This window comes from Suillus paluster, assembly GCF_016628075.1.
Source record: "Suillus paluster strain FC165 chromosome Unknown EDB91scaffold_35, whole genome shotgun sequence".
NCBI classification, from domain to species: Eukaryota; Fungi; Basidiomycota; class Agaricomycetes; order Boletales; family Suillaceae; genus Suillus; species Suillus paluster.
Genome location: NW_024537595.1, coordinates 159142 through 183132, shown reverse-complemented (window position 1 = coordinate 183132; position 23991 = coordinate 159142). Strand labels below are relative to the sequence as shown.

The window sequence follows — 23991 nt, the reverse complement described above, 5'->3', positions numbered from 1 at the left end:
TGTCCGCTGTCCATAGTTATCCGTCTGATTGAAGAGTGGAAGTCCACGATCTTGCTTTGCTTGTATTTGCGTTCGAATTTGCGTTCGACTTTGTATATTTATTCTACATCATATCTACATCATGTATCTGTACTTTAGCTGTTGCTTGGCACTTATCGTCCTGTGTAATGAGAATCTTGACTGGAAACATCCCCTATGCGTTTCACGATTGTTACATGATGGCACAACCCCAGCCCGGTCGTTCCTCTTGCTGTGCTTGAGCCCTCGCTCTCTCCTGCTGCTGTGCTTGAGCCCTCGCTCTCTCCTGCTGCTGACGTACTTGTTGACGATAGTCTTGCAAACCAGCCTGTCGTCTTGCTTGTTCTCTCGCATCTATGTCTCGCCTCGCCTGTTCCAGTCTCGCTGTATCTATCCGTGCGTCTGCCAATCGCCTAGCCACCACTGCTGCCTGCCGTGTCGCTGCGTCCTCGTTCTCTCTCCTTCGCCTCTCTTCCAATCGCTCTTGCTCGAGCCGCCAGTTGCGCAGCTGTACCTCCTGCTGACGTTGCTGCGCTGCCAACCCAAACAGCCACTGCTGTTCATGTACATTGACCTGTTCTTCAACGGGATTCTCGTCGTAGATCGCGCCGTGAACACTGCGCATATGAGGGTAGATGGTATCAGCGGCGAAGACGCCCATGCATCGCCAGCAAATATGGTTATGGCACCTGTACCCGAGTAAATCAATGAAATAGTGGTGGAGTGCAATCAACATAACTTACATTTGGCAAGTCATATGATTGCAACCATCCACTTTCTCGATCAGCGCTGGACAACGTGGGCATTTCTTCACGCGCCCGCCCTGAGCTGCGATCCATGCTTCCGTTTGTCGTTCCTCCTCAGCCAGGCGTCCAGTTTTCTTGTACTCAGCGCAGCTCATGCCATCGTGGACGTCCTCGTGGCACGATGTACAGATGTTTGAAAAACATGACGGGCACTGGCCCACGGTCGTAGTGTTGGGGTCGGTGGAGCGGTAGATCTGATTGCAGTCTGGTGTCTTGCAGTATTTGAATTCCTGTGGATGCCGAGATATATGCGCGTTGAATGCTAATTCTAGCAGGCGGTTGAAGGAAGTTAGAGGGAGAAATTGTTGGATAGTGGGGATAGGAATGGGAACTTTACACTGGTACTCATCACCGAGGCAGGTGAGCGGAAACTGGCCCGAGTCCAAAGCGGACGTCAAGAAATGACGCATGCACGTGGCACAGTAGATGTGCCCACAGCCAAGACGAAGTGGGGAAGAGATGTTGTCATAGCAAATCGGGCAGGATTGCTGTCCTGACGGGTCTGGGAGGATCTGGGGTCCACTGAGCGAGTCATGAATCAAACGCTCGAGGGCGTGTCGAGCCTCCTCGCCACCACAGATCGTGATCCTTCGTGCAGATATAACGAATTTAACGTTATCTTCTCCAAAGGTTTCCTTCAGCTCTGGGATTCCACGTTCGACAAAAAATCGAACGGACTGCCTCGCGAGTACTTTGGCATACTCCAAGGACGAGAGTTGGTCCAGTTCGGCCTTGATCAGCTCACGAGCCTGTTCAACAGCTTTTGGCTCTCCGTAAACTTTCAAAACCTGTCGTCTCCAATCCGCACGTAGAAATGCGCCCGTGTCGTTAAAAACCGAACGCGCGAACTTGTTGTTTGGATATCCTAGTGTCATGTGCCACCCTTCCACCTTCTCACCTGCAATCAGGCTTTCCGCTCTAACTTTAAGTGCGCCTATGGCCTCTTTCTTGGAGCCAGACAGGCGCATCCGAACAACAGGGCCCTGCTCATGAACGTGTAACATACATGCACGCTTGTCCTTGATGCCATTGATTAAGGCATCCCACAAAGACTTTTGCGCGCGGAATTGCTCAGCGGAGATCGTAATCGAGTACTGTGTAGGATTCGGGAGTCGGAACCAGAAGGACACGTTCCCGATGCGATGGTTAATGAGACGGGTATGCACCGTGTGCGCGTCATCCCAAGAAGAAAACCGTGCACGAACGAGAACGATACCATCCGGACTAGGAGTCGGCAGCCGCGGCTCCAGCGACCTCAGAGTTCCAGGAGAGATGCACTCCATATCATCTCCCAAAGTGGTAATGATATGACCGATGTCGTCGCTGAAAACCACGCCCTTCATCGCCAACCGCCTGACAACATCTGAGCCAGAAAATGCTCTAACTTCTTCGTCAGAGACAGTCGGCGGCAGAAAGCTGATCTTGACTGAATTGTCGTGGAAATTTGGTACGAAGCGCCCAGGTGGCATGGCGTTAACCTCGGCTTTGACCCGGCGCCCAGAGCACATCCGGTGGTTCAGCTCCTGTGCTTTCGCAGTAGTGTTGACCGTAACGTCGTACTCTGCGACATAGCGCACGGAAGGGACACGCCAAGATATCGTAAGGACATCACTGTCACGTTCAGTCGCCGCAGACATACTTCCGGGACTGTTGTAGCCTGATACTTCGAGAGTCAGAACTTCGTCCCTAAATTCGAGACCGCCGAGGTCAAGCGAGAGCGCTTGCCCGGACTCAGCGTCTGTGATAATTTCAGCGCTCAGCTTTCCACCACTTGGCATGGGCTTGATGCTGACAAGGTGGAAGCGCTCTCGATCAAGGCCTCTGTCTGTGAACAGCGCATTGATTTCGTCTTCCCGCACATTGGGAGGCAGATTTGCAATACGCAAGGTGCAACACTCGAACCCGGTGATCAGGTGAGATAATTCAAGGCCTGCGCCGAAGGTCACGATGGACCCAAGAACAACGCTCTGGACCGTCTTCGCAGCAGCTTCTTTGGCAATCTCGGCTGCACGAGTCTGGGTGGCTAACTTGGCTTCTGCTTCAATTTGTTCACGATGAACATCTACTTCAACATGTTCCTGATAGTCGCCAAGCTAAATACCAGGAACAAAGGCTCCGAAACATCACATACTTCGATACTATGCGGAAAGCGGCATTTGGCGCCCCTTGCGCACGCCCCGGCCTTCCAAGCGCGACACACTTCGCCACCCTTGGAACCTCGGGATGGCCCAACAAACGCATGGCCGGATTTTTCCGAGGCAGGCCTGTGAGAGATGGTGCGCTGCACTTGTAACTCAGCTGCCCTAGGATTGCCATAATTCTGCTGGCCTTTGTGCTGACGACGACCTTTGTGGTTGGGTGGGCGGTTGACAGTATGGCTCGACTCAGTACCTTCAACACGCTGAGGGCGCGCTGATGGGCTACCCTGTGATGACAAGCTTCAGTACACGACTAAGAATCTGTGAATTAAAACTTGCCTGAATTTCGTGGCTGAGCTTGCATTTAACTCCGTAGCGACAGCGACCTTGGAGATGATATTGGCACGACATAGTGGGTAAGAAACAAGGAGCTCGAGCGCCTCGCACCTCGTGTACACAGCAACCTTGGATCCACCCAAATTACTCAAAACAGAGTATTATGGAAGCATGATGGCCTAGCAGAGTGGGCGCTTTGTGGGCGCAGCGCTACACATTGATGATCCAGTAGCTGAGAATCGCAGATCTGAACTTCTTTTACAAATGAACGCGTTTCCTGTGTCCAAAGATGCCGAGCCACGACATAATAATCCCTGACTCGTGTCGAAGAAACTGAACTCTGTAAAAGTTGAGATTGAGCACAGTCGGAAGACAAGTAGATGCACGAGATGCATACAGTCTTTCGCTTCAACGTCACTGACAGGTGCAGTGACCAGTCATAAGCCCGAATGAGTTTGTTGTTGATTAATCGAGTATCGGGTTACTCCGAATTTACTACGACAACTGCCAGCCCGGGTCAAGTACTCTCAGAAGATACTCGATAATTAGTGTCCAGAGCCGACTCGTGCCCTTAAAAGGCTCTTAAAGGACGCAATCCTGTTTGTCCCTCACTGGTGCGCAAATACTCACCATTGATCTCTTCGAGCTTCCAATGCTAAATACCTATATGTGTTCCAACAGAGTTTACTGTTCTGAGTCCTTACTCAGGCAGCTAGACATTATTCCGCACATCACAGGTCCGCAGGCTGCGCTGAAGACGCTCGCGTTCCGTACAGCTCGCTGACCATGATGAAGACAACTATTTTTCTCCTAAATCTTTTCGGGCCACAGCCGTTCAGCTATCAGGAACATACTGATTGACATAAGCAAGGTTTTGCTAAGTGGTCCGACCTGACTTAAAATATACCCTCCGAGAGTGGAAGCAATGTGGACGTAAATAGGGCTGTCAGCATACAGTGGTCTCAGGAGCAGCGACCATTTCACAGTAAGAGTCAGCTCTATGACTCAAATAGCGCGACCAGCTGGCAACTGCGGGAAAGCTTTTCCAGGGTGGCGAGAGTCACATAAAACGTAGCCAGTTGCCTCATGGTACGCCGATTCAGTCAAAGTACTATCAATGTCGCTCCCATCGAGCACTCCCAAGTTTCGAGTAGCAATCTGGTGAGTTAGATAAGCCCTCATGACCGTGCGCAGACTGAACTTCCTGTACAGTGGTGCAGGCATAGGAGGGCTTGTCCTCGCTGTCACAATTGGGAAGTTTGCAGGTCGCGATATCCACATAGATTTATACGAAGCCCATGACGGCATCACGACCGCTGGGGCTGGGATTTCAGTTATGGGACGCACGATGCAGATCATGGAAGAACTCGGCTTGTATGAAGAAATCTCCCGTGTTTCGACAGAGCTCCCTTCCTCTAGTCATGGTCTGTTTAAAGGGATTGTTTTTCAACCGCGTTTAACTTGATTCTTTTCGACAGGATCAAAGTTGAGGAAGTCTGATGTTCCAGAGGGTGGTTTTGAGTGGTTCCAAAAATCATGTCCGTGAACTCCACCACTTTGAACCGACGGTAGAAGATGACGACAATTTTCACAGATGGACCATCCAATATGCACCGCCAGCATCTGGTCGACATTCTCAAGCAACACCTCCCGTCTGAATGCACTGTCCACCTCGATAAACGACTCACTAGATATGTCAAGCAGTCACCGGGATCACTCATCCTCCACTTCGCTGATGGTAGCACCGCAACTACGGACGTGTTAGTAGGAGCAGATGGCATCCGTTCCTCAGTGCGGAAGACATTATTCGAAACAATAGACGCAGGGATCATAGACCGAAGTAGGATAAGACACTACATTGATCCATCTTGGACCGGAACGCTTGTCTATCGAACCGTCTTTCCGGCGGAGAAGCTCTTCAGATTGGACCCGAATAACGTAGCTCTGAAGAATTTCATGATTGTAAGTCCTCAGAAAAGCGGTCGCGATCATTGAGAATAAGTGTCACTTCGCAGTTCTGCGGGAAGGGAAAGGTAGATTGTCACAATCAACTGGCCTCTGCTGGCTGACGAGTCTGTCGTTATAATTTTATAGCATATCGTCTCGTATCCAGTTTCACAAGGAACACAGATCAATGTTGCGGCATTTGTTGCTGATGATCAGAAAGCCGGGACACATTTCGAGGGTCGTTGGGTTTCAGATGTGTCCCTCGAAGAGGTTGAAAAAGCATACGAGGATTTCGAACCTGGTGCCAAGAGCCTTCTGAAAGTGAGTTTTTGAGCTGAGTCGCTTATGCCGTCCTCGATCGACGATTTTTGCAGTGTTCCGAGAACCCCTCAAGATGGGCACTTCATGTAGTAAATGAATTGCCGCTATCCACTTGCGACAGAGTTGCCCTGATAGGTGATGCGGTACGTTTCTCTTTGCTGGCCCGAAAATCCTTTGACAAGATAGTGTAGTCTCATGCCATGACGCCGCACTTTGGTGCTGGAGCTGGTCAGGCAATGGAGGTACGTGCGATCGTTTGGCAGACTATGTGAACTCATCTTGTATGAAGGATGCTTTTGTGCTCGGCCGCCTTCTTGCATACCCACTCACAACATTGGGTAACTTGCCCGCTGCACTGAAAGCATACCAGGACGTTCGCCTTCCATTCACTCAATTTGTAGCACGTGAATCGGAACGTACAGGATCTATGTTCGAATTTTGCTTGCCTGGGTATTATGAGGGGACAGACCGATCCAATGAACGAGAGGAGATGGAGATCTTAAAAGAGAAGCTCACAGACCAGTGGGGTTGGGAACGTGAGGGTGGTGCCGTTACCGAATGGTTACAGGCAGAGAGGCAGCTGCAGGCAAACGTAGGTTTGTGCAGCGGGCAATGAGAATGATGATGTATCACTGTGTTCTACATTGTAGCTCTGAATTTGTAATTTATGTGCCAGTCGACACCTACACGATGAACGTGCATGCGTACGCCTCCACAATGAATGTTTTGAAGGTATGCAGAGATGCGTCTCATATTTTACAAACACAAAACGAAACACAGAAGACATTTATGCTTGCTTTCTCTGCGAGTTCTTCAGCAGCTCCTTCATCCAGGGAAGAAATCCCATCCCTGTACACACGACCTGATCACCTCAAATATGATGACCCTGATGGCATAGTATGCAGTATTAACGTGAATCCCTCATGTTGCAAAAGAAAGTGGCGTACATCTCGCATCTGATAATTCTGGACCAAATAGCACAATGCGCGCTCTGCAGCGCACATCGTTCCGTTGAGCACGTAGACATAGACTTTCCATTGCTGGTCTTTCAATTTGTGACCACAACAGATTTCTAGCCACCTGCTCTCTGTAGTGTCCTAGACTCAGTCAACGGAAGTTTCACGAATGGAAATCCGACTTATAATAATCCGTGCAGTTCGAGCAGGAAACGAGTTCTCCGTATGCACCTTGGAATGGGAACCACGCCTCCAGATCGCATTTCTTCGACACTGCGAGGTTCAATGCACCACTGACGATAGCCACTACTAGGACGGTAAGAAAGACCCAGGCTCTGATAGAACGCTTCACTGTTCCCTACCATAGCTTCGAATGCAATCCAGCTCTCTTCGGGAGCAGTGAGGACGAACTGTTCAACCATCTCAAACTGGTGCACACGGATGTCACGGAAGATACCCCACATATCACGTCCAGCGGTGCCAGCTTCTTTACGGAAATATGTCGAATATCCAGCGTGGTATATGGGAAGCTGAGTTTTTGGGTCTTCAAACCATTCATCTTGGTGGAACGCCGATATAGGCTGTTCCGAGATCACAATGAGATATTTCTCCTCTTCGTTGGCAATATCGATATCGATTAGTTTTGAATGAGACCATCAGCTAACTTCCTTGACAGTTGCTCATCCGAGCTGGTCAAGTCGCGTCTTTAATGATGGTTGAACTTTCTTGTATCCATTTTTGCAGAGGAAATCGAGGGCATATCAGTGTAATTAGGGCTAAGGTTGACGGCAGGTGATAGTTAAGTAACTTTTACACAGCACCGTGACAATTAATGCAACCTCTCAGAGGCTTAGAAGCTTGGCCTTAGTTACTCAAGATTAGCTTCAACTCGGAGGGCTCGGTTACGGGAGCGCCGACTCGTACATGGAATTCGGACATTGCAAGCTTGCTAAAGGGACCCAATCCACCGGAATCCTGTTTGACGTTTGTCCGAATCCTTTGTGCAAATAGCATACTTATGTACCGTGATCGACAAGGACAGAACAACCACCATGATTCAAGTACCGTGGCATTCTTACTATCAATGTCAATGATGCTCGTTATCAGATTATCTTCCATTCTGATATGTGTTCGTACCCAACGCTGATTCAATTAACAAGAACTTCGAGGAATGAGAGCGACGTTGCCAGGTCATTTTGCCGCGGGTACCACTGGGCCTTCTGTCGTGCAGTGTGCACAATGCCTTTACGAGATTGAATCGTGCCCTACGTTGTGGATGAATTTCGGACTTGCATCTTACCTCATGTCGGAACCGAACGAGGCTCGGACCGAGTTGGAGCTTCCGAACAGGCCATGGTCCACATACTCACCCGGCCCCGTAGCAATCGGACTAATACGTGTCCTGCCATTTCCCCTTACACCGAAGCATTGTGAGGAGAATTAAACTCGAGATCACAGGGCCATAAACTGCGGGTTGGTCGTATTCCCTACTGTTACATAGCAGCAGCTCGCTGATTATGATGAAGCTGTTTTTCGCGCAAGCTCTTTTCGGGGCATACCCAGCTGAGGCCTCATGCTCGCTTATTAGCAAGTTGAGTCGCTTCTGTAAATATTTTACCAAAAGGCTCTAACTTATACGTAAGTTACTGAATTATAAGGAGCGGAAGCAATACGGACGCAAATGTCGCCAAGACTAATTAGCACATAATTTCATGAGCAGCGTCCACTTCGTAGTATAGAATCAGCTCAATGACTCGACGGATGGCCGGCCGTCCAGGCGGCAACTGCAGGAAAGGTTCTCCGGGGTGACGAGAGTCGCACATAAAAACGTAGCCAGTTGGCTCATTGCGCCAATTCATTCAAAGTACATACCATCAATGTCGCTCTCATCAGGCATTCCCAAGTTTCGAGTGGCAATCTGGTGAGTCAGATAAGCCCTCATGACCGTGCGCAGACTGAACTTCCTGTAGCAGTGGTGCAGGCATAGGAGGGCTTGTGCCTCGCTGTCACAATTGGGAAGTTTGCAGGTCGCGATATCCACATAGATTTATACGAAGCCCATGACGGCATCACGACCGCTGGGGCTGGGATTTCAGTTATGGGACGCACGATGCAGATCATGGAAGAACTCGGCTTGTATGAAGAAATCTCCCGTGTTTCGACAAAGCCCCCTAGTTATGGTCTGTTTAAAGAGTTTGTAAGTTTTCAACCGCGTTTAACTTGATTCTTTTCAACAGGACCAAAATTGAGGAAGTCTGATGTTCCAGAGGGTGGTTTTGAGTGGTTCCAAAAATCATGTCCGTGAACTCCACCACTTTGAACTGACGGCAGAAAGATGACGAAGCTATCTACAGATGGACCATTCACTATGCATCGTCAGCATCTGGTCGACATTCTCAAGCAACACATCCCGCCTTCATGCACTGTCCACCTTAATAAACGACTCACTGTATATGACAGCCAGTCACCGGGGTCAGCTCATCCTCCACTTCGCTGATGGCAGCACCGCACCCACAGACATGCTAGTAGGGGCAGATGGCATCCGTTCCTCAGTGCGGAAGACATTATTCGAAACAATAGACGCAGGGATCATAGACCGAAGTAGATAAGACACTACATTGATCCATCTTGGACTGGAACGCTTGTCTATCGAACCGTCTTTCCGGCGGAGAAGCTCTTCAAAATGGATCCAAATAATGTAGCTCTGAAGAATTCCATATTTGTAAGTCCTCAGAAAAGCGGTCGCGATCATCAGGAATAATTTTCACTTCGCAGTTCTGCGGGAAGGGAAAGGTAGATTGTCACAATCAACTGGCCTCTGCTGGCTGACGAGTCTGTCGTTATAATTTTATAGCATATCGTCTCGTACCCAGTTTCACAAGGAACGCAGATCAATATCACGGCATATGTTTCTGATGATCAGAAAGCCGGGACACATTTCGAGGGTCGTTGGGTTTCAGATGTGTCCCTCGAAGAGGTTGAAAAAGCATACGAGGATTTCGAACCTGGTGTCAAGAGCCTTCTGAAAGTGAGTTTTTGGTCCAAGTCGCTTACGCTGTCCTTGACTGACAATTTTTTTGCAGTGTTCCGAGAACCCCTCAAGATGGGCGCTTCACGTAGTAAATGAATTGCCGCTATCCACTTGCGACAGAGTTGCTCTGATAGGTGATGCGGTGCGTCTCTCCTCGCTGACCTGCCAATCATTTGACAAGATTACGTAGTCTCATGCCATGACACCCCACTTTGGTGCTGGAGCTAGTCAGGCAATGGAGGTACGTGCAATTGTTCGGCAGACTATGTGAACTCATCTTGTATGAAGGATGCTTTTGTGCTCGGCCGCCTTCTTGCACACCCACTCACAACATTGGATAACGTGCCCGCTGCACTGAAAGTATACCAGGACGTTCGCCTCCCATTTGCTCAATTCGTAGCACGTGAATCGGAACGTACAGGATATATGTTCGACTTTCGCTTGCCTGGGTATTATGATGGGACAGAACGATCCAATGAACGAGAGGAGATGGATATTCTAAAAGAGAGGCTCACAGGCCAGTGGGGTTGGGAGCGGGAGCGTGAGTGTGGGGGCGTTGCCCAATGGCTACAGGCAGAGAGGCAGCTGCAGGAAAGCGCACCTGAGGTTTCCACTTACCTGCTCTAATTAGACGTGACAGATGGGCCTGATGAGAGCTTTTATTCGACTGGTTTCTGCCCATCCACACCCAAATTAATAATTGTTGGATACTGAGGGGCCTTGAGGAGGTGAAGGGGACGGCTCTAGGGACGGTGCTTGGGAGTGGTGGCAGCTAACGGGTGCAACCGAGGCGTTCCTACGCCGCGCTCATCATTAATATTGCACACGTTGCCGAAACCTTCGTGCTCGCTGTTGCCTAGACTGGTGAGAACATCTAGGAAATGGGAAGTCTGTGTGAGGTCTGCGCAGACGTCTGTGTCTAGGTCTGTGTCAAGTCTTTGTCAGCGTTACCCGGGAGTCACCAGGGGAGGTCTGTCTGCCCGCCGTCTTACATAACCACTGATCATCTTATCCCGCCGCCCTCTCTCACTTGCCCGCCGCCTCCCTCGTTGCCCGCCATCTTCCCTCGTTGTGCACCACCTCTCTCGTTGCCCGCCGTCTCTCGTTTATACAGCCAAACATCACATCACATCCTGAAGCCTTTCCGCTGTGCCATTTACGTTCATGACACCTCGGGTCCCTTTGCACATCTTGCAAAGTTCAACACTACTTAACTCCGTGTCGTCACAAGGCAGGCCATGAAGACTGAAAGCGAAACTCCGAAGACACCAACACCCACGCAAACTCACGCGCAGACCTCGTACACTGCACAATGGGGCACTACACGTATGTAGCACAGTCCAAATGTCCCTGTGGTGATTAATATTAAACCTCTATCACTCAGACATCCCAATTGATCCTGCGCTTCAGCAACAATCCCAACACGCCACGTCAAGCTCTCTCTTTGTTCATATCCATTCGAATGCTCAATATATCTATCTTATCCAGGACAACTCCATATTCCTACCAATATACTCACCACTATCCTCAAGCTGCGTATTCGCATTATTCATATGTCCCACAACAAGCCCAAGCCCAAGTACAGAGGCAGCAGACGTCAATAACTCCTGCAACAGGAGCAACTACTCAGGCCGCAAATGCCAATAGTGGGATGGATACCGCCGATGTTGCAACCTTGAATGATGTACTTGGAAGCGCGGGTGTTGATCTCCGGGTGCGTTAGCGCTGGCATTATACTGGAATTCGGAAGTGACTATTCCGTAGGCGGAGGAGGAAAGCTTGCAGAGGTCCCATGACTCGCATCAGTCATATTGAACCTTTGAAGACAGATCACGTAAACAACCAGTCACCCCTTCCTTTGACACACGATATCTCGGCGCCACTATGCGCAGCATTGGCACAGAACACAAGGTGACAAAAATCCCGGAAGACTCAGTGAATTACTTGGCGATCGCTCTCCGTGCCCGTCTACAAGACCTCGTTACTGCGATGGTTGCTGCAACCTACCATCGTACGGACACCCAGTTTGACCGTCCGGCATGTCTGTACGATAATGGTACACCGATGTGGAGCATAGTCGTACAAAGTGACGTCGCTAAGCAACTAGTTGCGTTGGAGAAGATTGAGCGAGAGGAAGAGATTAATGTTCGGAGAGAGCGCAAAGAACGCGCTGACCTGGCTGCTGCACACGCCGCTAACCTATCTGCGCAGACTTCAGGTGGCAATGCCATGGCCGTTGACGGAGATGAGGAGGGAGGTGCGAAGAAAAAGAAGAAAAAAGAGGGGCCCAGTGTAACGGCGAGGAATATGTCTGAAGATGTGCGGAAAAAGTTGTCGAACGCTGTCGCAAGTCAGGCTGCTGGACTTGGTGGGAAGTACGCATGGCTGAATGCTGCAAATTCCTCTGCGACAAGTGCTAAACCGAAGGCTGCGGCATCTTCTGCTGCTGCAACAAGTCCAGCCACCACCACGACCCCCGCGACTACCACAGCTCCTGCAGCATCAACGACCGCAACAACATCTTGGGTGCGGCCGTATGTAGGAAAGAAAGGCAGTCCGACATCACCACTGACGGGAGAGGATGATGATCGGATGCTAGTCACAATGCGTGAGGCGATGTTTGCCATAGAGAAGGAAAGAGGTCATGGAGGAGGTCGCGGATCCGCCCGCGGATGGTCGTAGCTGGTTGCGCTTTCTAACGTTGTTGTTTCGATCGATATCGTCTGCATGGCTAGTCATTTGTTTTCTCTGTTTCGTACCTACACTTCACTTCTAAATAAGCTGCCGCTGGCGAAAGTTTCAACTGAGACACTGAATGCAAATTAGCAGGGCCCGCTACAGATTATCAAACTATAGTACATATACCACGAGCATCTAAGTAGGTACCACCCTCTACTTGTACTTACATGTTACGGCTTCAATATGACGAGGGGGTTAGGGAACAGCTGGATGAAGGAATGATTGCAAGGACATCAGGTAATTGAAGGAGCTCGGGGAAGAATCTGAAAAATCGACATCGCGCATGCTAATAGCAAAGAAATTAGTTGGAGGCAGAGATGCGAAGCAGCTGACACTTACCCTGGCCATAGGCTTCCCTGCGTTGCCATTCTGATCACTCTAACATACCGTAAGTGCGACAGCGCTACCACAGCCAGTGCAGTCAACAGCCAGACCAATGGTCGTCATGCGCCACAGTATGCCGGGAATATTGGGCAATCAAAGGGCGGGACTGAATGATGTGGCGCCCACGGTTCAAGTATAGGTCACTGGCAACGAGGGAGGCGGCGGGCAAACAAGAGAGGGTGGCGAGAGGGACTGCAGGCAATGAGAAAGGTGGCGGGAGGGACTGCAGGCAATGAGAAGGGTGGCGCACAAAGGAGAGAGACGGCGCGCAACGAGAGAGGTGGCGCGCAACGAGGGAGGCGGCGGGCAAACGAGAGAGGGCGGTCTGCGCAGACCTCACAGACTTCCCAATACCCTGACTTTCTGAGACTGATGACCAGCCCGTCTAATGAGGCAAGCCGTCGATAGACGGACTGGCAATTGGACTACTACGTCCATCCAACCGGCATCACTAGTCAAGTAGTCATCCGAAGGAGAAATTACAAGCACCGCTGATAGAACAACACATTGAAATGGTTCTGATGCGGTGACTAACACATCCTCGAATCCAATAAACGTTGGTCGAGTGATGAATCAGCAAGACACAAGCCAGAGCTAAGAAGCGCAGTACGGATGTGCTCAAAGCGTTGTATATCGGCAGATTAGACTGCATAGGCGACATGGATACGGTCAAACACACTTCTATCAGCAATTGTTGTGAGAAATGTAGCGGGGCTTTGCCGCGCACCGCGGCCCTTCGCGTTGTACAACGTTGGTGGTGGCGTGCATCCAACAACAATGAATGATTAATCTAATGGTATTAATATGCATAATGACTAGTCGTCGCTGAAAATAATGTCAGGCTGTTGCCAAACACAGATAATGGTTCAGGCTCACTCTGATGTTTCCCTCCGTAAGAACAAATCTATTGCTGCGGAGAAAGCAGCAAATGCCAATCCACCACCTAGAGCAGCTTTAGGCCCAGAGTTTCGTGCAAGAACACCTCCGGCAACGAACCCTGCAGCAATTGGGTTTACCATGTCATTCTTCGCTCGGTACTAATCAAGGTATGAGATCTGGGTCAACAAAAATGATAAAATGCAACTTACGCCTTCAATGACACATTCGATTCCGGCGAACAACGCTCCAACTTTTCCAAAGCCCTTTCCGCTTCTCCACATCCCTCTACCCATTTCCTTGAAGATTTCCCGAGCCTTCTGAGTGTTATTTAGGCCGGCCTGAGTGGATGACCGTAGCAAAGGATCCTCGTACGCAAACGACGAGGACATGAGAGAGAAGAATGCGCCAATGCCGAGACCTGCAGAATTATCCTGATGATGAATTTTGGGTTATAACCTCGGTGGCTTCGAACGCGGCGCACTTACCACCAACGCCAGCAATGACTGTTTTTGCTGCACAAGACTCCATGCCCATAGACATCCATCCTTGGTACTTTTTGGCCTGCATGAGCTGAGCACGGTCCTCCTCTGTCATTCCTGGAGGAAGGGGTTCCCTCCCTGCAGGAAACATCGGAGCGACCAATGGGAAGGAGCTCATGGTTGCTTTCAAGAAACTTTTGCTTTTGCCGACAACTTGCCGAAGGATGATTCCGTATTTGCTGTTGTTTGGCAAAAGCTTCGTTGTATAAGCAAGTGGCTAAGTCACATTCTTCAACAATCTGTCCGAGTCACGGTAAGTAAGTAATGGAAGGATCATAGAATGTAATGATCGTGTTGTTCATTCTACATGATTTGAGAACACAATGAACACATGAGGTATGGGGTTCTTATGAAATTGTCCATTAGGTCGACTCAAGTGCTTCTCCCAACTACCACCAGGGCAGCAATGAACAGAAGCATAATAATAATCCCACTCACACCAGCAGCTATTCTGCACCTCTTAATCCACGGACTCCTCGCGACCAAAAAAGGGCCACGAGAATGCACCGCTCGTGAGTACGATGGCGGCGTTAGGCTCTGCACCGAAGGCGCTACAAAGGGATAGCCATGGTGCAACGGCTGCATCTTAAAAGAGCCAACGGTCTGTGCGCTCTTACCCGTCCACAAAGGTATCATGCTCCCGCTCCGGCCATAGCTATCATTCTTCTTGGCTTTCACCAGCCATCCACCAATGAGCCAACACCACGGGGCGATAAACCCAACCCAGAACAGCGTCCGAGCTGTATCGGATTTTTCAGTCTTCTTGGCCCATTTATCGCTGGCCCGGCGTGCGTCAGAGCATTCTGAGTGTGACCCTAAATATAACTCAGACTCCGCAAAGCGACGGTCGATGAATGAAGACGATGTCGATCGGACAGAATCACGCTGGCTCGGAGTATGGGCCCCATCGTGATTGGTCCGATAGTCTACGTTAGGTTGTGGAAGGGAGTACGACGGTGGATACGTTGAGGTTGGCGATGTCGGTCGCTGGGTGTGTGCTGCTGGAGGCAGCTGGGGGATTTCCTGCTGATGCTCTGGGGGATGCTTAGAGGACTCCGCGGATTGACTTGATGGGTCCTCCTGATCATTAAAGAGTTCATGATCTAGGTCCAGAACCATGGCAGAGTACCTGCTCTCCCGCGCCGCAATAGCTGATCGAGCTGTGACGAAGCTCTCGCGTTTCGATGCATCATCAAGAATACCTAACCCTTCGTCATCGATATCCCGGGACAAAAGTGTGTCCTGGGGGAGGGGTCCGGGAAACGCTGGGCGTAGGTCAAGAGGAGGGATAACAGGCGGTGTTGCCAATAACGAGTTGTTAGACTGATGTGTCCTCGTCGATGACATACTTATGGACCTATTCAGTGGGCGGGACAGAAAAGTCGAATATACAGGCGATGGACCTGTTAAACCATTTAGTCACGAGATAAAGCTCTAAAAATCGTGCACGAACGGGGTGAATCACCCGTAAGCTCATCCTCTCTTCGCCTCGCAAATTGCGGAGGAGCGACTGGTGTGGTTGGCGTGGGCGTTGTGCGTGCGAACATGGTCACTGCACTCGTCGGGGTCATCATAGAGGGACTGATCGGTGTCAGCATGATGCCTGTAGTACCACTCGCTTGAGAACCAGAGCCCTCATTACTGCTTGGCAGTGACACGGGACGCTTCTCAGGTGACATATAGTCTTGTTCAACGATTGGCGAGAGTGGCTGCCCAAAGTATTCCTGCGCTGGTACTCGCAATGAATGCGAGCTCTTAGAGGGGTTTAAGGACCTCGGGCGTGGAACATTTGCCGGTGGTGAAGTGGGAGGTGGTGGTGGGAAATGGTGAGGCAGAAGATTCGGTGCTGACGATGATGCGGCACGAGCAACCGAGGACCCTCCCGTCCCTCCAAGCCAGGACACTTGTGAAGGGGTACTAGGTGATTCGAGGCTGCTCTGGGAAGACGATGCCGGCGTATGGTGGTGCCAATATGGGTAAGGGTGCGTCGGCACGCGGAGCCCAGGAGGCAGCGGGCGCTTAGAGTTTGAGGGCGTGGCTGGGAGGGAGGATGTGCTGCCAAGAGCTTGGAAGTCCTGGCGCTCCACATCAGGAGGATTCGAGTGGACTTCAGTTTGAATGTGCACCTGAACTTGCTGGTCAGCATCTTCCTGACGCTGCTTACCCTTGCCACTGGACTCGGAGCCCATGAAGCGAAACATGGCGGGGCGAATGTGAGGTAGAGGACTGGGTTGTATGAGTGGTAACAAAAGGCTCTCGTGCGATTAATGGCGTGGAGTGGTAGTAAGGGCGCTGAACGATCACCGGGGGTAAGTACGTATACTAATGCGTAAAGTACAAGGAAACCTCGGAGGCATGAAATCAATGTCAGGTATAAGTACCGTGAATGGGCGGGCATGCAGGAGAAGCTTGCCGTGAAGAGGTGAGGATGCCACGGAAAAGAGGGGCGTAAGAAGCACGAGATCACTATCAGGTCCCGTAGAATGAAACGGTTGGTCCATGAGAGTAGGCGGCTGGCTGTTCAGATTATCGTGTACGGAGGCTGACAAGCGCAAAAGGAAGGCGTGCATGCCTCACCCATAACATGAGGCGAGTACCTGCCATATCGGCTGGAATGACTCGTAGGCCGCTGTGGGCCGCTGTTTGGGGTAAGTTGGCAGTTCTTGTAACTGGTTGAGGAGTCTCCACATTCCAGTTGTATCGGACCGAGTCAGGTTGAAAGTAGCAGGATGATGACAAACCTCACCTCTCTGGAACCTGAAGTGCTGAATCGGATGTGTGCTTGCTGGCAGTTGCCTGTTAAGCACATATACACAACACTGCGTTAGGCAACACGAGTAATGTGAATGAAAGGATACTGCATGCAGGACCAGTCGTGGCCGCCGCTTGAAATGAACATTCACGGACTCAGCACGTGTACATATGTTTCTTCCATGGCCACCTAGTGGTGTCATCAGTGGAGGGGAATGCGATAGGAGAAGACTAATGATGGACGACTATCATTATCTTGCTCATATTTAGCCTGCCTATAAGTAAGTAAAGGAGACAGAGAAGAGTCAAAGACCATCATTACGTATTGTGGCTGATAGAGCGGTGATTTAGACTCGTGATCATCCTCGGATATCTGCATGATATCGATCACACAGCCATATAATCATTGTTCTGAATACATTGATAGCAAGCAACAGGGGAGCGAGGAATTAGTAGGAGTACGTATAAACAGCGTCAGGTATTGGTATCGTAAGTCGTTAGCAGAACCCTCTTCTGCACCATCCAGCGTGCAATCCATCCTTTATCCATCCATTCATCAACAACTAGATCTACGCACCGAGGCGTACTCAGATCCATTGATAAATATAGCAATGAACATCGTAAAAGCGAGGGTATGGTTCGCGTCATACATTGGTCTCTGTGGGTGCTGGGGTATCATCGGAAGTAGGTGTGCCTTCGGCGGTAGGTGCATCCTCAACGGAAACAGCTATTGAGGTAGGAGGTGCCTTGGTATCATCCTTTGAATCATCCTCAGGCTGTTCCTCGTCCACAACCACTTTAGATGAAGAAGCAACCGAATCGGTGTCCGAGTCATCTTGGGCGCCTTTCTCTTCAGCCTCCTCCTCTGGACCCGTGACCGCTTCTTCCATTGGGTTTATATCTAGTTGTGGGGTTCCACCGGGAGAATCTGGCAAAGGAATCTCCTCAGGGCCGGGGGATGTGTCCACCTTCTTATTCTTATCCTCTAATTCCACGTCCTCTACCCCCTGCGTCACTGACTTAACATCCTCTCCCTCCTTCTGATCCGGAACTGCTGCTATTGGAGGGGCGCTGCCTTCAGCCTGCACGGAGTCCCCCCTAAGTTTCTTGATACCCGTAGAAGTAGAATCGTCGTCGTCATCCTCAACGAAGCTGAAGCGCCTCTTTCGACCTATCGTGGGTGCATTAGACGTTGCTGCATATCGGATCAGTTGAATGCCACAATCATGCGATAACGCGTCAGTTCCAGAAGACCATCAGATCACCATGTTGGGACATGAAGCACGACTCACCGTCATCTCTCCAGGGCCGATCTGGGCGTGGCAGAAATGAAGTCGAAACACGACGTATGAACTGGAACATTGATATAACACGTGTCAGGCGAAATGATAGAGGCAAAAAAAAATAGGAGCTGGGGCAAGCGAGGGTTATGGTACACCAATACTGTTGGGTGGCTGATGTACTACTACGTACACCAGAAACTGAGTTTACAACGTTCAAACGACGCGAACCGTTGAATGTTGTGTTGACCTTTGTTTGGTCTTATGGTGTTGCAACTTTGTTCAATTAAATTTAAACGTCGTTGCTTCTTCTTTCTAGTCAAAATTCGTTAAAATGCGAGCATCCACAAGGGAGAGGCCGCGGGCTCGCGTGCAGGGGCGTAGAGCCATATTCTCCATAGTGACTCGGTGCACTGCCTGAACATTTCAGTGCGAAGCAAGCGTCGCGCTTACGTAACGTGATCAATGACTCGAAGGGTTATTGCAGTAAGAAGAGATCAAAGGATAGCAAATCATCCTGATTCCTGACGCTACACCTATCGACATATACTAGCTGATACCCTCGATCTCGAGCATTCTCTGTTCGCTTTTGAATCACACTAATCCTCGCCTTCTCCATCGCTAACGATCCAGAAGCTTAATCGAAACTAGAAGAGAAATCTAACTACCATGACGCTTGACGTGACCAGCTTCATAGACAGCAAAGGAGGGAATGCCGAGGATATTCGTGAATCGCAGCGGAAACGAGGAGAATCGGTAGAGCTGGTCGATCAGGTTATAGACATGTACACAGAGTGGGTGAAGAGTGAGTTATGATTTCCTTTCATGATCGGCGAGCCGAATCGCCCTCTCAAAAGCACGATCTTGAGACCTCTCGAAACGCTTTATCTTTGAATATGAAACCCATGTACTGATTGTATATTTAGTGGATTTTGAGGCGAATGGCCTGAGCAAGCAAGTCAACGCAGTGCAAAAAGAGATCGCAGCCAAGAAGAAGGTTCTTATTGACGTTTCTTGACTACCTTACTTGAATTCATGATCTCTCATAGGCCAAACAACCAGCAGATGACCTTGTTGCTGCCAAAAGGAGTTAGATGCACAGGTAGACGCGAAACGCAAAGAGACCCGTGATTTCGAGGTGGAGATGCGGAAGAAAGCTTCAACTGTAGGAAATATCGTAGCGAAGGATGTCCCATTTAGCTTGACGGAGGTGAGTCTCCGAGATGCTATCTCCCCGGTCAAGCTGACAGAATGGTTTAGGATGACAATGTAACGCTCCGAACTTGGCATCCAGATGGCCCCAATGGTCAAGTAGAAAGGAAGACGGGCATTATGCCTCACCACGAAGTTTTACTCAGACTAGACGCAATGGACCTTGATCGAGGTTTGTTTCCCACTACAATCGCATTCCATCGGGTACTGAACTAGTGCACCAGGTGCTAAGGTCGCAGGTCACCGTGGCTACTTCCTCACAAATGATGGTGTTGACCTCAACCAAGCCCTTATTACATATGCCCTCGACTTCCTCCGCAAAAATGGATACAAAAAGGTCCAACCGCCATTCATCATCAATAAAGACGTCATGGCAAAGACCGCGCAACTTGACCAGTTCGATGAGGAACTGTACAAGGCATGACGAAGTTAGTAGATACTGTCATTCAAAACTAATCGGTATCATCACACTTAGGTTATTGCCAATGACGAGGAGAAATATCTCATCGCGACCTCGGAACAGCCCATTTCGGCGTTCCACCAAGACGAATGGTTCGAAGACCCCAAAACCCAGCTTCCTATATACTACGCTGGATATTCGACATGTTTCCGTAAAGAAGCAGGCTCCGCTGGACGTGATATGTGGGGTATCTTCCGTGTGCACCAGTTTGAGAAGGTTGAACAGTTCGTCCTCACCGCTCCCGAAGAGAGCTGGAATGCATTCGATACCATGCTGGGGAACAGTGAAGCGTTCTATCAGAGCCTGGGTCTCTCTTACCGTGTAGTGGCTATCGTCAGTGGTGCACTGAACCTTGCAGCGTCAAAGAAATGCGATCTGGAGGCGTGGTTCCCATTCCAAGGTGCATACAAAGAACTCGTTTCCTGCTCGAATTGCACAGATTATCGTAAGTTAGATTTCTATCCGTGAACTTCCCGTTGACGGTTGACTCGATAACAACTACAGAGAGCAGGCGGCTAGAAATCCGTTGTGGTCTCAAAGCGAAGGACCAGCAACGGAAAGTCTATGTGCACATGCTCAACGGAACGATGTGCGCCACGGAGCGCGCATTGTGCTGTTTGGTCGAGAATTATCAGACGCCAGATGTACGCCTCTTTTCTTTTTGTGACATGAGGGATTGACGTTAATACTGTATATGCTGTCAGGGTCTCATTATACCTGAGGTACTCAGGCCGTATATGCAGGGACGGGACTTCTTGCCATGGGTGAAGGAGCTGCCGAAGAACTTGCAGAGAAAGCAGGCATAGATGTCTTATATATTCGGTTTTGTGTTAGTAGAACATGGGTCGCATCTCACATACTTTATCACCTTCCATTGGGGAGGCGACGGTAGTCATGAATGTACGTGTAAGTAACTAGACTGGTGACCAGCCCCTCTATGAGGCAAAAGTAACGCCTAAAGGGTTATGGGGACCTTATGTAAGCGTAACAGAGGGCGTTGCCCGTCCCCGGTTGCGCCTCCCGATGAATCAGTGTCCCGACTCTCCACAACCACGATGCCCAAATCACCAGCGGAGATTCTTCTAGAGAAAGCGGATAAGAAGGCAAACTCTTCGACCGGATGGTTCTCTTCTTCATCAACCAAGTGGGAGGAGGCAGGGGACCTGTACCAACAAGCTGCCAACTCTTTCCGGCTCGAGAAGCAATTTAAGGTGGCTGGCGACGCATTTGCAAGAGAAGCAGAGTGCAGAGAAAAGTGCGACGAAATCAATGATGCAGCCAATGCTTGGTGGAATGCTGCCAAAGCATACAAGAAAGACGACCCACAATGTATGTTTTCCCCGCATGCTTGATGTAACTTACTGATGCTGATCTGTCTTTGCAGTGGCGATTCAGGCTTTGGGTTGCACGATCACGCATCTCACCAAGGCGGGCAGGTTCCGCCAGGCAGCAGACAGAGAAAAGGAGATTGGCCAGCTCTATCAACACGAATTAACTGACATCGCGAAGGCATGTGACAGCTTCCAGCGAGCCGCTGAGTGGTATGACCAGGAGGATGCTGCTGCGTACGTATGGTTTTCACAGAGCAGACACCTGCTCACTGTGTCACAGAACGGCTAGTGCATGTCGCAAGGATGCTGCGGACCTCTGTGCTGAAGTCGAAGATTACAAAGGGGCTATACAGCTTTATGAGATGGTAGCGAATTACGCGCTGAAGTCGAACCTGACAAAGTACAGCGTGAAAGATTATTGGTTACGATCAGGCCTTTGTGCACTCGCCATGAAAGTATGTTTCTCATTGATGTGACCCACTCACATTCTCATCATGTCTCAGGATATTGGCAAAGCACAGCGAGACATCGAGGTCTTCAAGTCGAAAGATGTCACGTTCAGCTCAACTCGGGAATGCAAGTTCCTAGAAGACATGTGCGCACTCGTAACCGAAGGCGATGAGCAAAGCTTCACGACCGCAGTCTTCGAGTACGATCAGGTTACGAAGTTGGATAATTGGAAGACAGGAATATTGTTGAAGATCAAGAGGACACTCAAGGACGAGGTAGATATTCTCTGATGGAATGGACTTGTGCCATTCAACATTTAGCTCACCTGTAACGTACCTCGGACTGTTCACCTTCACATTACTGTACTAGCGTAGATGGCATAGCGTCTCGTCATTGACCCATGTAAATAATGCACCAGGCGGGCTGACCTGTAAATGCTCAGTCTTCGATACAACTTCCGAATGCGGTAGTCGCAAATTGTTAGAAATCTTTTCTCCTCTAAACCTCGAACACGTTATACAGCTTCACTGATCCATCAGCTCGACGTGCTGTTCAGATATTGAACATGGTTGGACATGCATAGACTTGAATGTTATTTCATACTGATCATTTCATCTTAGAGGCCAATTTTATTACAAGGCAAAGTCGACTTATAAACTCTTTAACTGTGATCTAATTTTCCGTCTCACAGGTCACGAACGATCCCTCACTCAAATCAAGTTCAATGCAGAAGGGGACTTGCTGTTCTCATGCTCAAAAGACCATATCATCAACGTTTGGTTCTCACATAACGGTGAACGCCTAGGTACATACGAGGGCCACAATGGCACAGTGTGGACGATCGACGTTGATTGTACGGCCCTTTTTCTACGCCATGGTACCACGGATCTTGACTGATATCCGGCAGCACAATCAAGATTTCTTGTCTCTGGATCCGCTGACAATGAGCTGCGTCTATGGAACGTATCCGACGGCAAATGCCTTTATGTTTGGGAGTTCCCGACGGCTGTGAAACGTGTATCATTTAGCGACGATGACGAACGTGTCGTATGCATTACTGAGCAACGCATGGGCTTTCAAGGTGCCATACGAGTGTTCAAGTTGAACCGTGATGGAGATGGAACGGCTCGTGCGTAAGATGGAGATATTATCCTCGATCGCTCCTGATGCATCCGCTACCCTTCAGAATCACTGGAACCAGAACATATGTTCAATCCCATAGGGTCCAAGGCCACTGTTTGCGCGTTCGCACACACACCAAACCTGGTCTTAACCGGTCACGAGTCTGGAAAAGTCGCTCTTTTTGACATCGTTACTGGGACAGAAGTTCTCAATAACGAACGTGCGCATATGGATGTTGTCACCGATTTGCAATTATCCCCCGATCGCAGCTACTTCGTAACAAGTAGCAAAGACAAAACTGCTCGGGCGAGTTTCTAGCTATCGATTACAAAGGTACTTGGCTCACGATACATCATTCGTTTAGATACATGACACAAAAACTCTCCGAGTACTGAAAACCTTTACGACGGAGACACCTTTGAACAGTGCATCACTAGCACCCAACAAACCATACGTAGGTCGATAATTTGTATTTTAGACCTTGCTCATATGGCGGATTATGCGCACAGGTTCTTGTGGGGGGTGGTCAGGAAGCCATGCAGGTCACAACTACGTCGCTGCGGCAAGGCAAATTTGAGACCCGGTTTTGGCATAAGGTCTTTGAAGAGGAGGTTGGCAGAGTAAAGGGTCATTTCGGACCCATCAACACGTCAGTTTCCCAATTTACTTTTTTTCCGATGATTTCTCATTCTTATGGATTGACCACCAGGCTTGCTGTTCATCCCGCTGGCACGAGCTATGCTTCCGGAGGAGAAGATGGGTTTGTACGGGTTCATCACTTCGATGAGTCTTACTTCAGAGCAAAGCCGTATGGAGATCTCGAGATCGAGGATTGAATACGTATTGCCACTTGCGCGACATTCTGCTGCTTACTATGACCTAGTAAAACGATTCCATTGCGTATCCGGGGTGACTCTAGGATTTACTGACATGTGCGCTGTGAAGTAAGTTATCGGTTCCTGCATGATTGGCGCGGGATCACGTTCGTCCAGAGTGTAAGGGAATGAGAAGGCCATGGATGTCAACAGTTGCTGTCTGGAACTCCCCTCTGGTGAAAACTTGACCTCGCTTCAGATCATAATCGACTTTCTCGCCATCAGAACTTGCCAAGTGCCACGTAAGCAGGATTCGTTGCAAGTGCCTGAAGCTATCACTGAAAGAGTAACTCCTGAAAGATTCACTAAAGCAAAAGCCAGACCCGTCGAGCAGGGGAAACCGGTGATCATTAATAAACAATGCCATGTGAAGGAGACGTGCAAGAGGTGAGTGATACATAACGCAGTGTGGATTA

At 49.7% G+C, this 23991-nt stretch overlaps 11 protein-coding genes across 11 annotated transcripts; 6 read left to right on the top strand and 5 right to left on the bottom strand.

Moving 5' to 3' along the window:
* Positions 1–32: 32 nt before the first annotated feature.
* Positions 33–3866, bottom strand: EDB91DRAFT_481482 (uncharacterized protein). The gene is made up of 5 exons (XM_041327409.1): positions 3696–3866; positions 3302–3638; positions 2956–3249; positions 762–2902; positions 33–707 (listed from the first exon to the last, which is right to left on the bottom strand). Exons 2-5 carry the CDS (start codon positions 3371–3373, stop codon positions 212–214), a joined length of 3003 nt encoding a protein of 1000 aa, XP_041176022.1. The 5' UTR covers positions 3374–3638; positions 3696–3866; the 3' UTR covers positions 33–211.
* A 549-nt stretch (positions 3867–4415) lies between these two features.
* On the top strand, positions 4416–6589 carry EDB91DRAFT_1249645 (uncharacterized protein; the record flags this gene model as incomplete). Its single annotated transcript, XM_041323122.1, has 12 exons — positions 4416–4459; positions 4511–4722; positions 4777–4836; positions 4893–5260; positions 5314–5331; positions 5393–5566; positions 5620–5709; positions 5758–5808; positions 5856–6162; positions 6243–6298; positions 6347–6463; positions 6545–6589. 12 exons carry the CDS (start codon positions 4416–4418, stop codon positions 6587–6589), a joined length of 1542 nt encoding a protein of 513 aa, XP_041176021.1.
* Positions 6590–6673: 84 nt separating this feature from the next.
* Positions 6674–7189, bottom strand: EDB91DRAFT_480996 (uncharacterized protein). Its single transcript, XM_041327407.1, has one exon. The coding sequence runs from the start codon at positions 6984–6986 to the stop codon at positions 6705–6707; it is 282 nt and encodes a 93-aa protein (XP_041176020.1). The 5' UTR covers positions 6987–7189; the 3' UTR covers positions 6674–6704.
* A 1210-nt stretch (positions 7190–8399) lies between these two features.
* Positions 8400–10180, top strand: EDB91DRAFT_1249644 (uncharacterized protein; the record flags this gene model as incomplete). Its single annotated transcript, XM_041323121.1, has 11 exons — positions 8400–8443; positions 8496–8517; positions 8543–8702; positions 8760–8819; positions 8983–9074; positions 9128–9244; positions 9298–9315; positions 9377–9550; positions 9606–9695; positions 9744–9794; positions 9842–10180. 11 exons carry the CDS (start codon positions 8400–8402, stop codon positions 10178–10180), a joined length of 1167 nt encoding a protein of 388 aa, XP_041176019.1.
* A 685-nt stretch (positions 10181–10865) lies between these two features.
* On the top strand, positions 10866–12235 carry EDB91DRAFT_1237886 (transcription initiation factor TFIID component TAF4 family-domain-containing protein; the record flags this gene model as incomplete). Its single annotated transcript, XM_041321642.1, has 4 exons — positions 10866–10879; positions 11042–11267; positions 11318–11358; positions 11383–12235. The coding sequence occupies 4 exons, from the start codon at positions 10866–10868 to the stop codon at positions 12233–12235; spliced, it is 1134 nt and encodes a 377-aa protein (XP_041176018.1).
* Positions 12236–13009: 774 nt separating this feature from the next.
* EDB91DRAFT_1140314 (mitochondrial import inner membrane translocase subunit TIM22) lies at positions 13010–14300 on the bottom strand. The gene is made up of 4 exons (XM_041318960.1): positions 14041–14300; positions 13765–13973; positions 13553–13713; positions 13010–13501 (listed from the first exon to the last, which is right to left on the bottom strand). The coding sequence occupies exons 1-4, from the start codon at positions 14210–14212 to the stop codon at positions 13492–13494; spliced, it is 552 nt and encodes a 183-aa protein (XP_041176017.1). The 5' UTR covers positions 14213–14300; the 3' UTR covers positions 13010–13491.
* On the bottom strand, positions 14281–16457 carry EDB91DRAFT_481315 (uncharacterized protein). The gene is made up of 2 exons (XM_041327408.1): positions 15548–16457; positions 14281–15497 (listed from the first exon to the last, which is right to left on the bottom strand). The coding sequence occupies exons 1-2, from the start codon at positions 16293–16295 to the stop codon at positions 14467–14469; spliced, it is 1779 nt and encodes a 592-aa protein (XP_041176016.1). The 5' UTR covers positions 16296–16457; the 3' UTR covers positions 14281–14466.
* A 1032-nt stretch (positions 16458–17489) lies between these two features.
* On the bottom strand, positions 17490–18207 carry EDB91DRAFT_1249641 (uncharacterized protein; the record flags this gene model as incomplete). Its single annotated transcript, XM_041323120.1, has 2 exons — positions 17490–18040; positions 18138–18207. 2 exons carry the CDS (start codon positions 18205–18207, stop codon positions 17490–17492), a joined length of 621 nt encoding a protein of 206 aa, XP_041176015.1.
* A 240-nt stretch (positions 18208–18447) lies between these two features.
* EDB91DRAFT_1140299 (serine-tRNA ligase) lies at positions 18448–20706 on the top strand. Its single transcript, XM_041318959.1, has 8 exons — positions 18448–18930; positions 19052–19122; positions 19213–19335; positions 19386–19509; positions 19562–19755; positions 19813–20242; positions 20302–20441; positions 20502–20706. The coding sequence occupies exons 1-8, from the start codon at positions 18795–18797 to the stop codon at positions 20601–20603; spliced, it is 1320 nt and encodes a 439-aa protein (XP_041176014.1). The 5' UTR covers positions 18448–18794; the 3' UTR covers positions 20604–20706.
* Positions 20707–20789: 83 nt separating this feature from the next.
* Positions 20790–22072, top strand: EDB91DRAFT_1224264 (TPR-like protein). The gene is made up of 4 exons (XM_041320950.1): positions 20790–21126; positions 21182–21362; positions 21409–21583; positions 21632–22072. Exons 1-4 carry the CDS (start codon positions 20853–20855, stop codon positions 21866–21868), a joined length of 867 nt encoding a protein of 288 aa, XP_041176013.1. The 5' UTR covers positions 20790–20852; the 3' UTR covers positions 21869–22072.
* Positions 22067–23798, top strand: EDB91DRAFT_1140291 (WD40-repeat-containing domain protein). The gene is made up of 8 exons (XM_041318958.1): positions 22067–22146; positions 22199–22217; positions 22270–22431; positions 22486–22707; positions 22765–23006; positions 23065–23154; positions 23210–23349; positions 23410–23798. Exons 1-8 carry the CDS (start codon positions 22144–22146, stop codon positions 23534–23536), a joined length of 1005 nt encoding a protein of 334 aa, XP_041176012.1. The 5' UTR covers positions 22067–22143; the 3' UTR covers positions 23537–23798.
* The last annotated feature ends 193 nt before the right edge of the window (positions 23799–23991 follow it).

Excerpts from the sequence above, each read along its gene's own strand:
- EDB91DRAFT_481482 (XM_041327409.1), bottom strand. The coding sequence starts at position 3,373 with ATGTCGTGCCAATATCATCTCCAAGGTCGCTGTCGCTACGGAGTTAAA. Across the intron at positions 2,903-2,955 it reads GCTTTCCGCATAGTATCGAA|GAACATGTTGAAGTAGATGT; the intron begins GTATGTGATGTT and ends GGCGACTATCAG. Across the intron at positions 708-761 it reads AATCATATGACTTGCCAAAT|GTGCCATAACCATATTTGCT; the intron begins GTAAGTTATGTT and ends ACTCGGGTACAG.
- EDB91DRAFT_480996 (XM_041327407.1), bottom strand. The coding sequence starts at position 6,986 with ATGTGGGGTATCTTCCGTGACATCCGTGTGCACCAGTTTGAGATGGTT.
- EDB91DRAFT_1140314 (XM_041318960.1), bottom strand. The coding sequence starts at position 14,212 with ATGAGCTCCTTCCCATTGGTCGCTCCGATGTTTCCTGCAGGGAGGGAA. Across the intron at positions 13,974-14,040 it reads AGTCATTGCTGGCGTTGGTG|GTCTCGGCATTGGCGCATTC; the intron begins GTAAGTGCGCCG and ends ATAATTCTGCAG. Across the intron at positions 13,714-13,764 it reads TCGAATGTGTCATTGAAGGC|TACCGAGCGAAGAATGACAT; the intron begins GTAAGTTGCATT and ends TACCTTGATTAG.
- EDB91DRAFT_481315 (XM_041327408.1), bottom strand. The coding sequence starts at position 16,295 with ATGTTTCGCTTCATGGGCTCCGAGTCCAGTGGCAAGGGTAAGCAGCGT. Across the intron at positions 15,498-15,547 it reads GCTTACGGGTGATTCACCCC|GTCCATCGCCTGTATATTCG; the intron begins GTTCGTGCACGA and ends ATGGTTTAACAG.
- EDB91DRAFT_1140299 (XM_041318959.1), top strand. The coding sequence starts at position 18,795 with ATGACGCTTGACGTGACCAGCTTCATAGACAGCAAAGGAGGGAATGCC. Across the intron at positions 19,123-19,212 it reads AGATCGCAGCCAAGAAGAAG|GAGTTAGATGCACAGGTAGA; the intron begins GTTCTTATTGAC and ends TGCTGCCAAAAG. Across the intron at positions 19,756-19,812 it reads TCGATGAGGAACTGTACAAG|GTTATTGCCAATGACGAGGA; the intron begins GCATGACGAAGT and ends CATCACACTTAG.
- EDB91DRAFT_1224264 (XM_041320950.1), top strand. The coding sequence starts at position 20,853 with ATGCCCAAATCACCAGCGGAGATTCTTCTAGAGAAAGCGGATAAGAAG. Across the intron at positions 21,127-21,181 it reads CAAGAAAGACGACCCACAAT|TGGCGATTCAGGCTTTGGGT; the intron begins GTATGTTTTCCC and ends CTGTCTTTGCAG. Across the intron at positions 21,584-21,631 it reads TTTGTGCACTCGCCATGAAA|GATATTGGCAAAGCACAGCG; the intron begins GTATGTTTCTCA and ends ATCATGTCTCAG.
- EDB91DRAFT_1140291 (XM_041318958.1), top strand. Across the intron at positions 22,708-22,764 it reads TGATGGAGATGGAACGGCTC|AATCACTGGAACCAGAACAT; the intron begins GTGCGTAAGATG and ends GCTACCCTTCAG. Across the intron at positions 23,155-23,209 it reads TAGCACCCAACAAACCATAC|GTTCTTGTGGGGGGTGGTCA; the intron begins GTAGGTCGATAA and ends TTATGCGCACAG.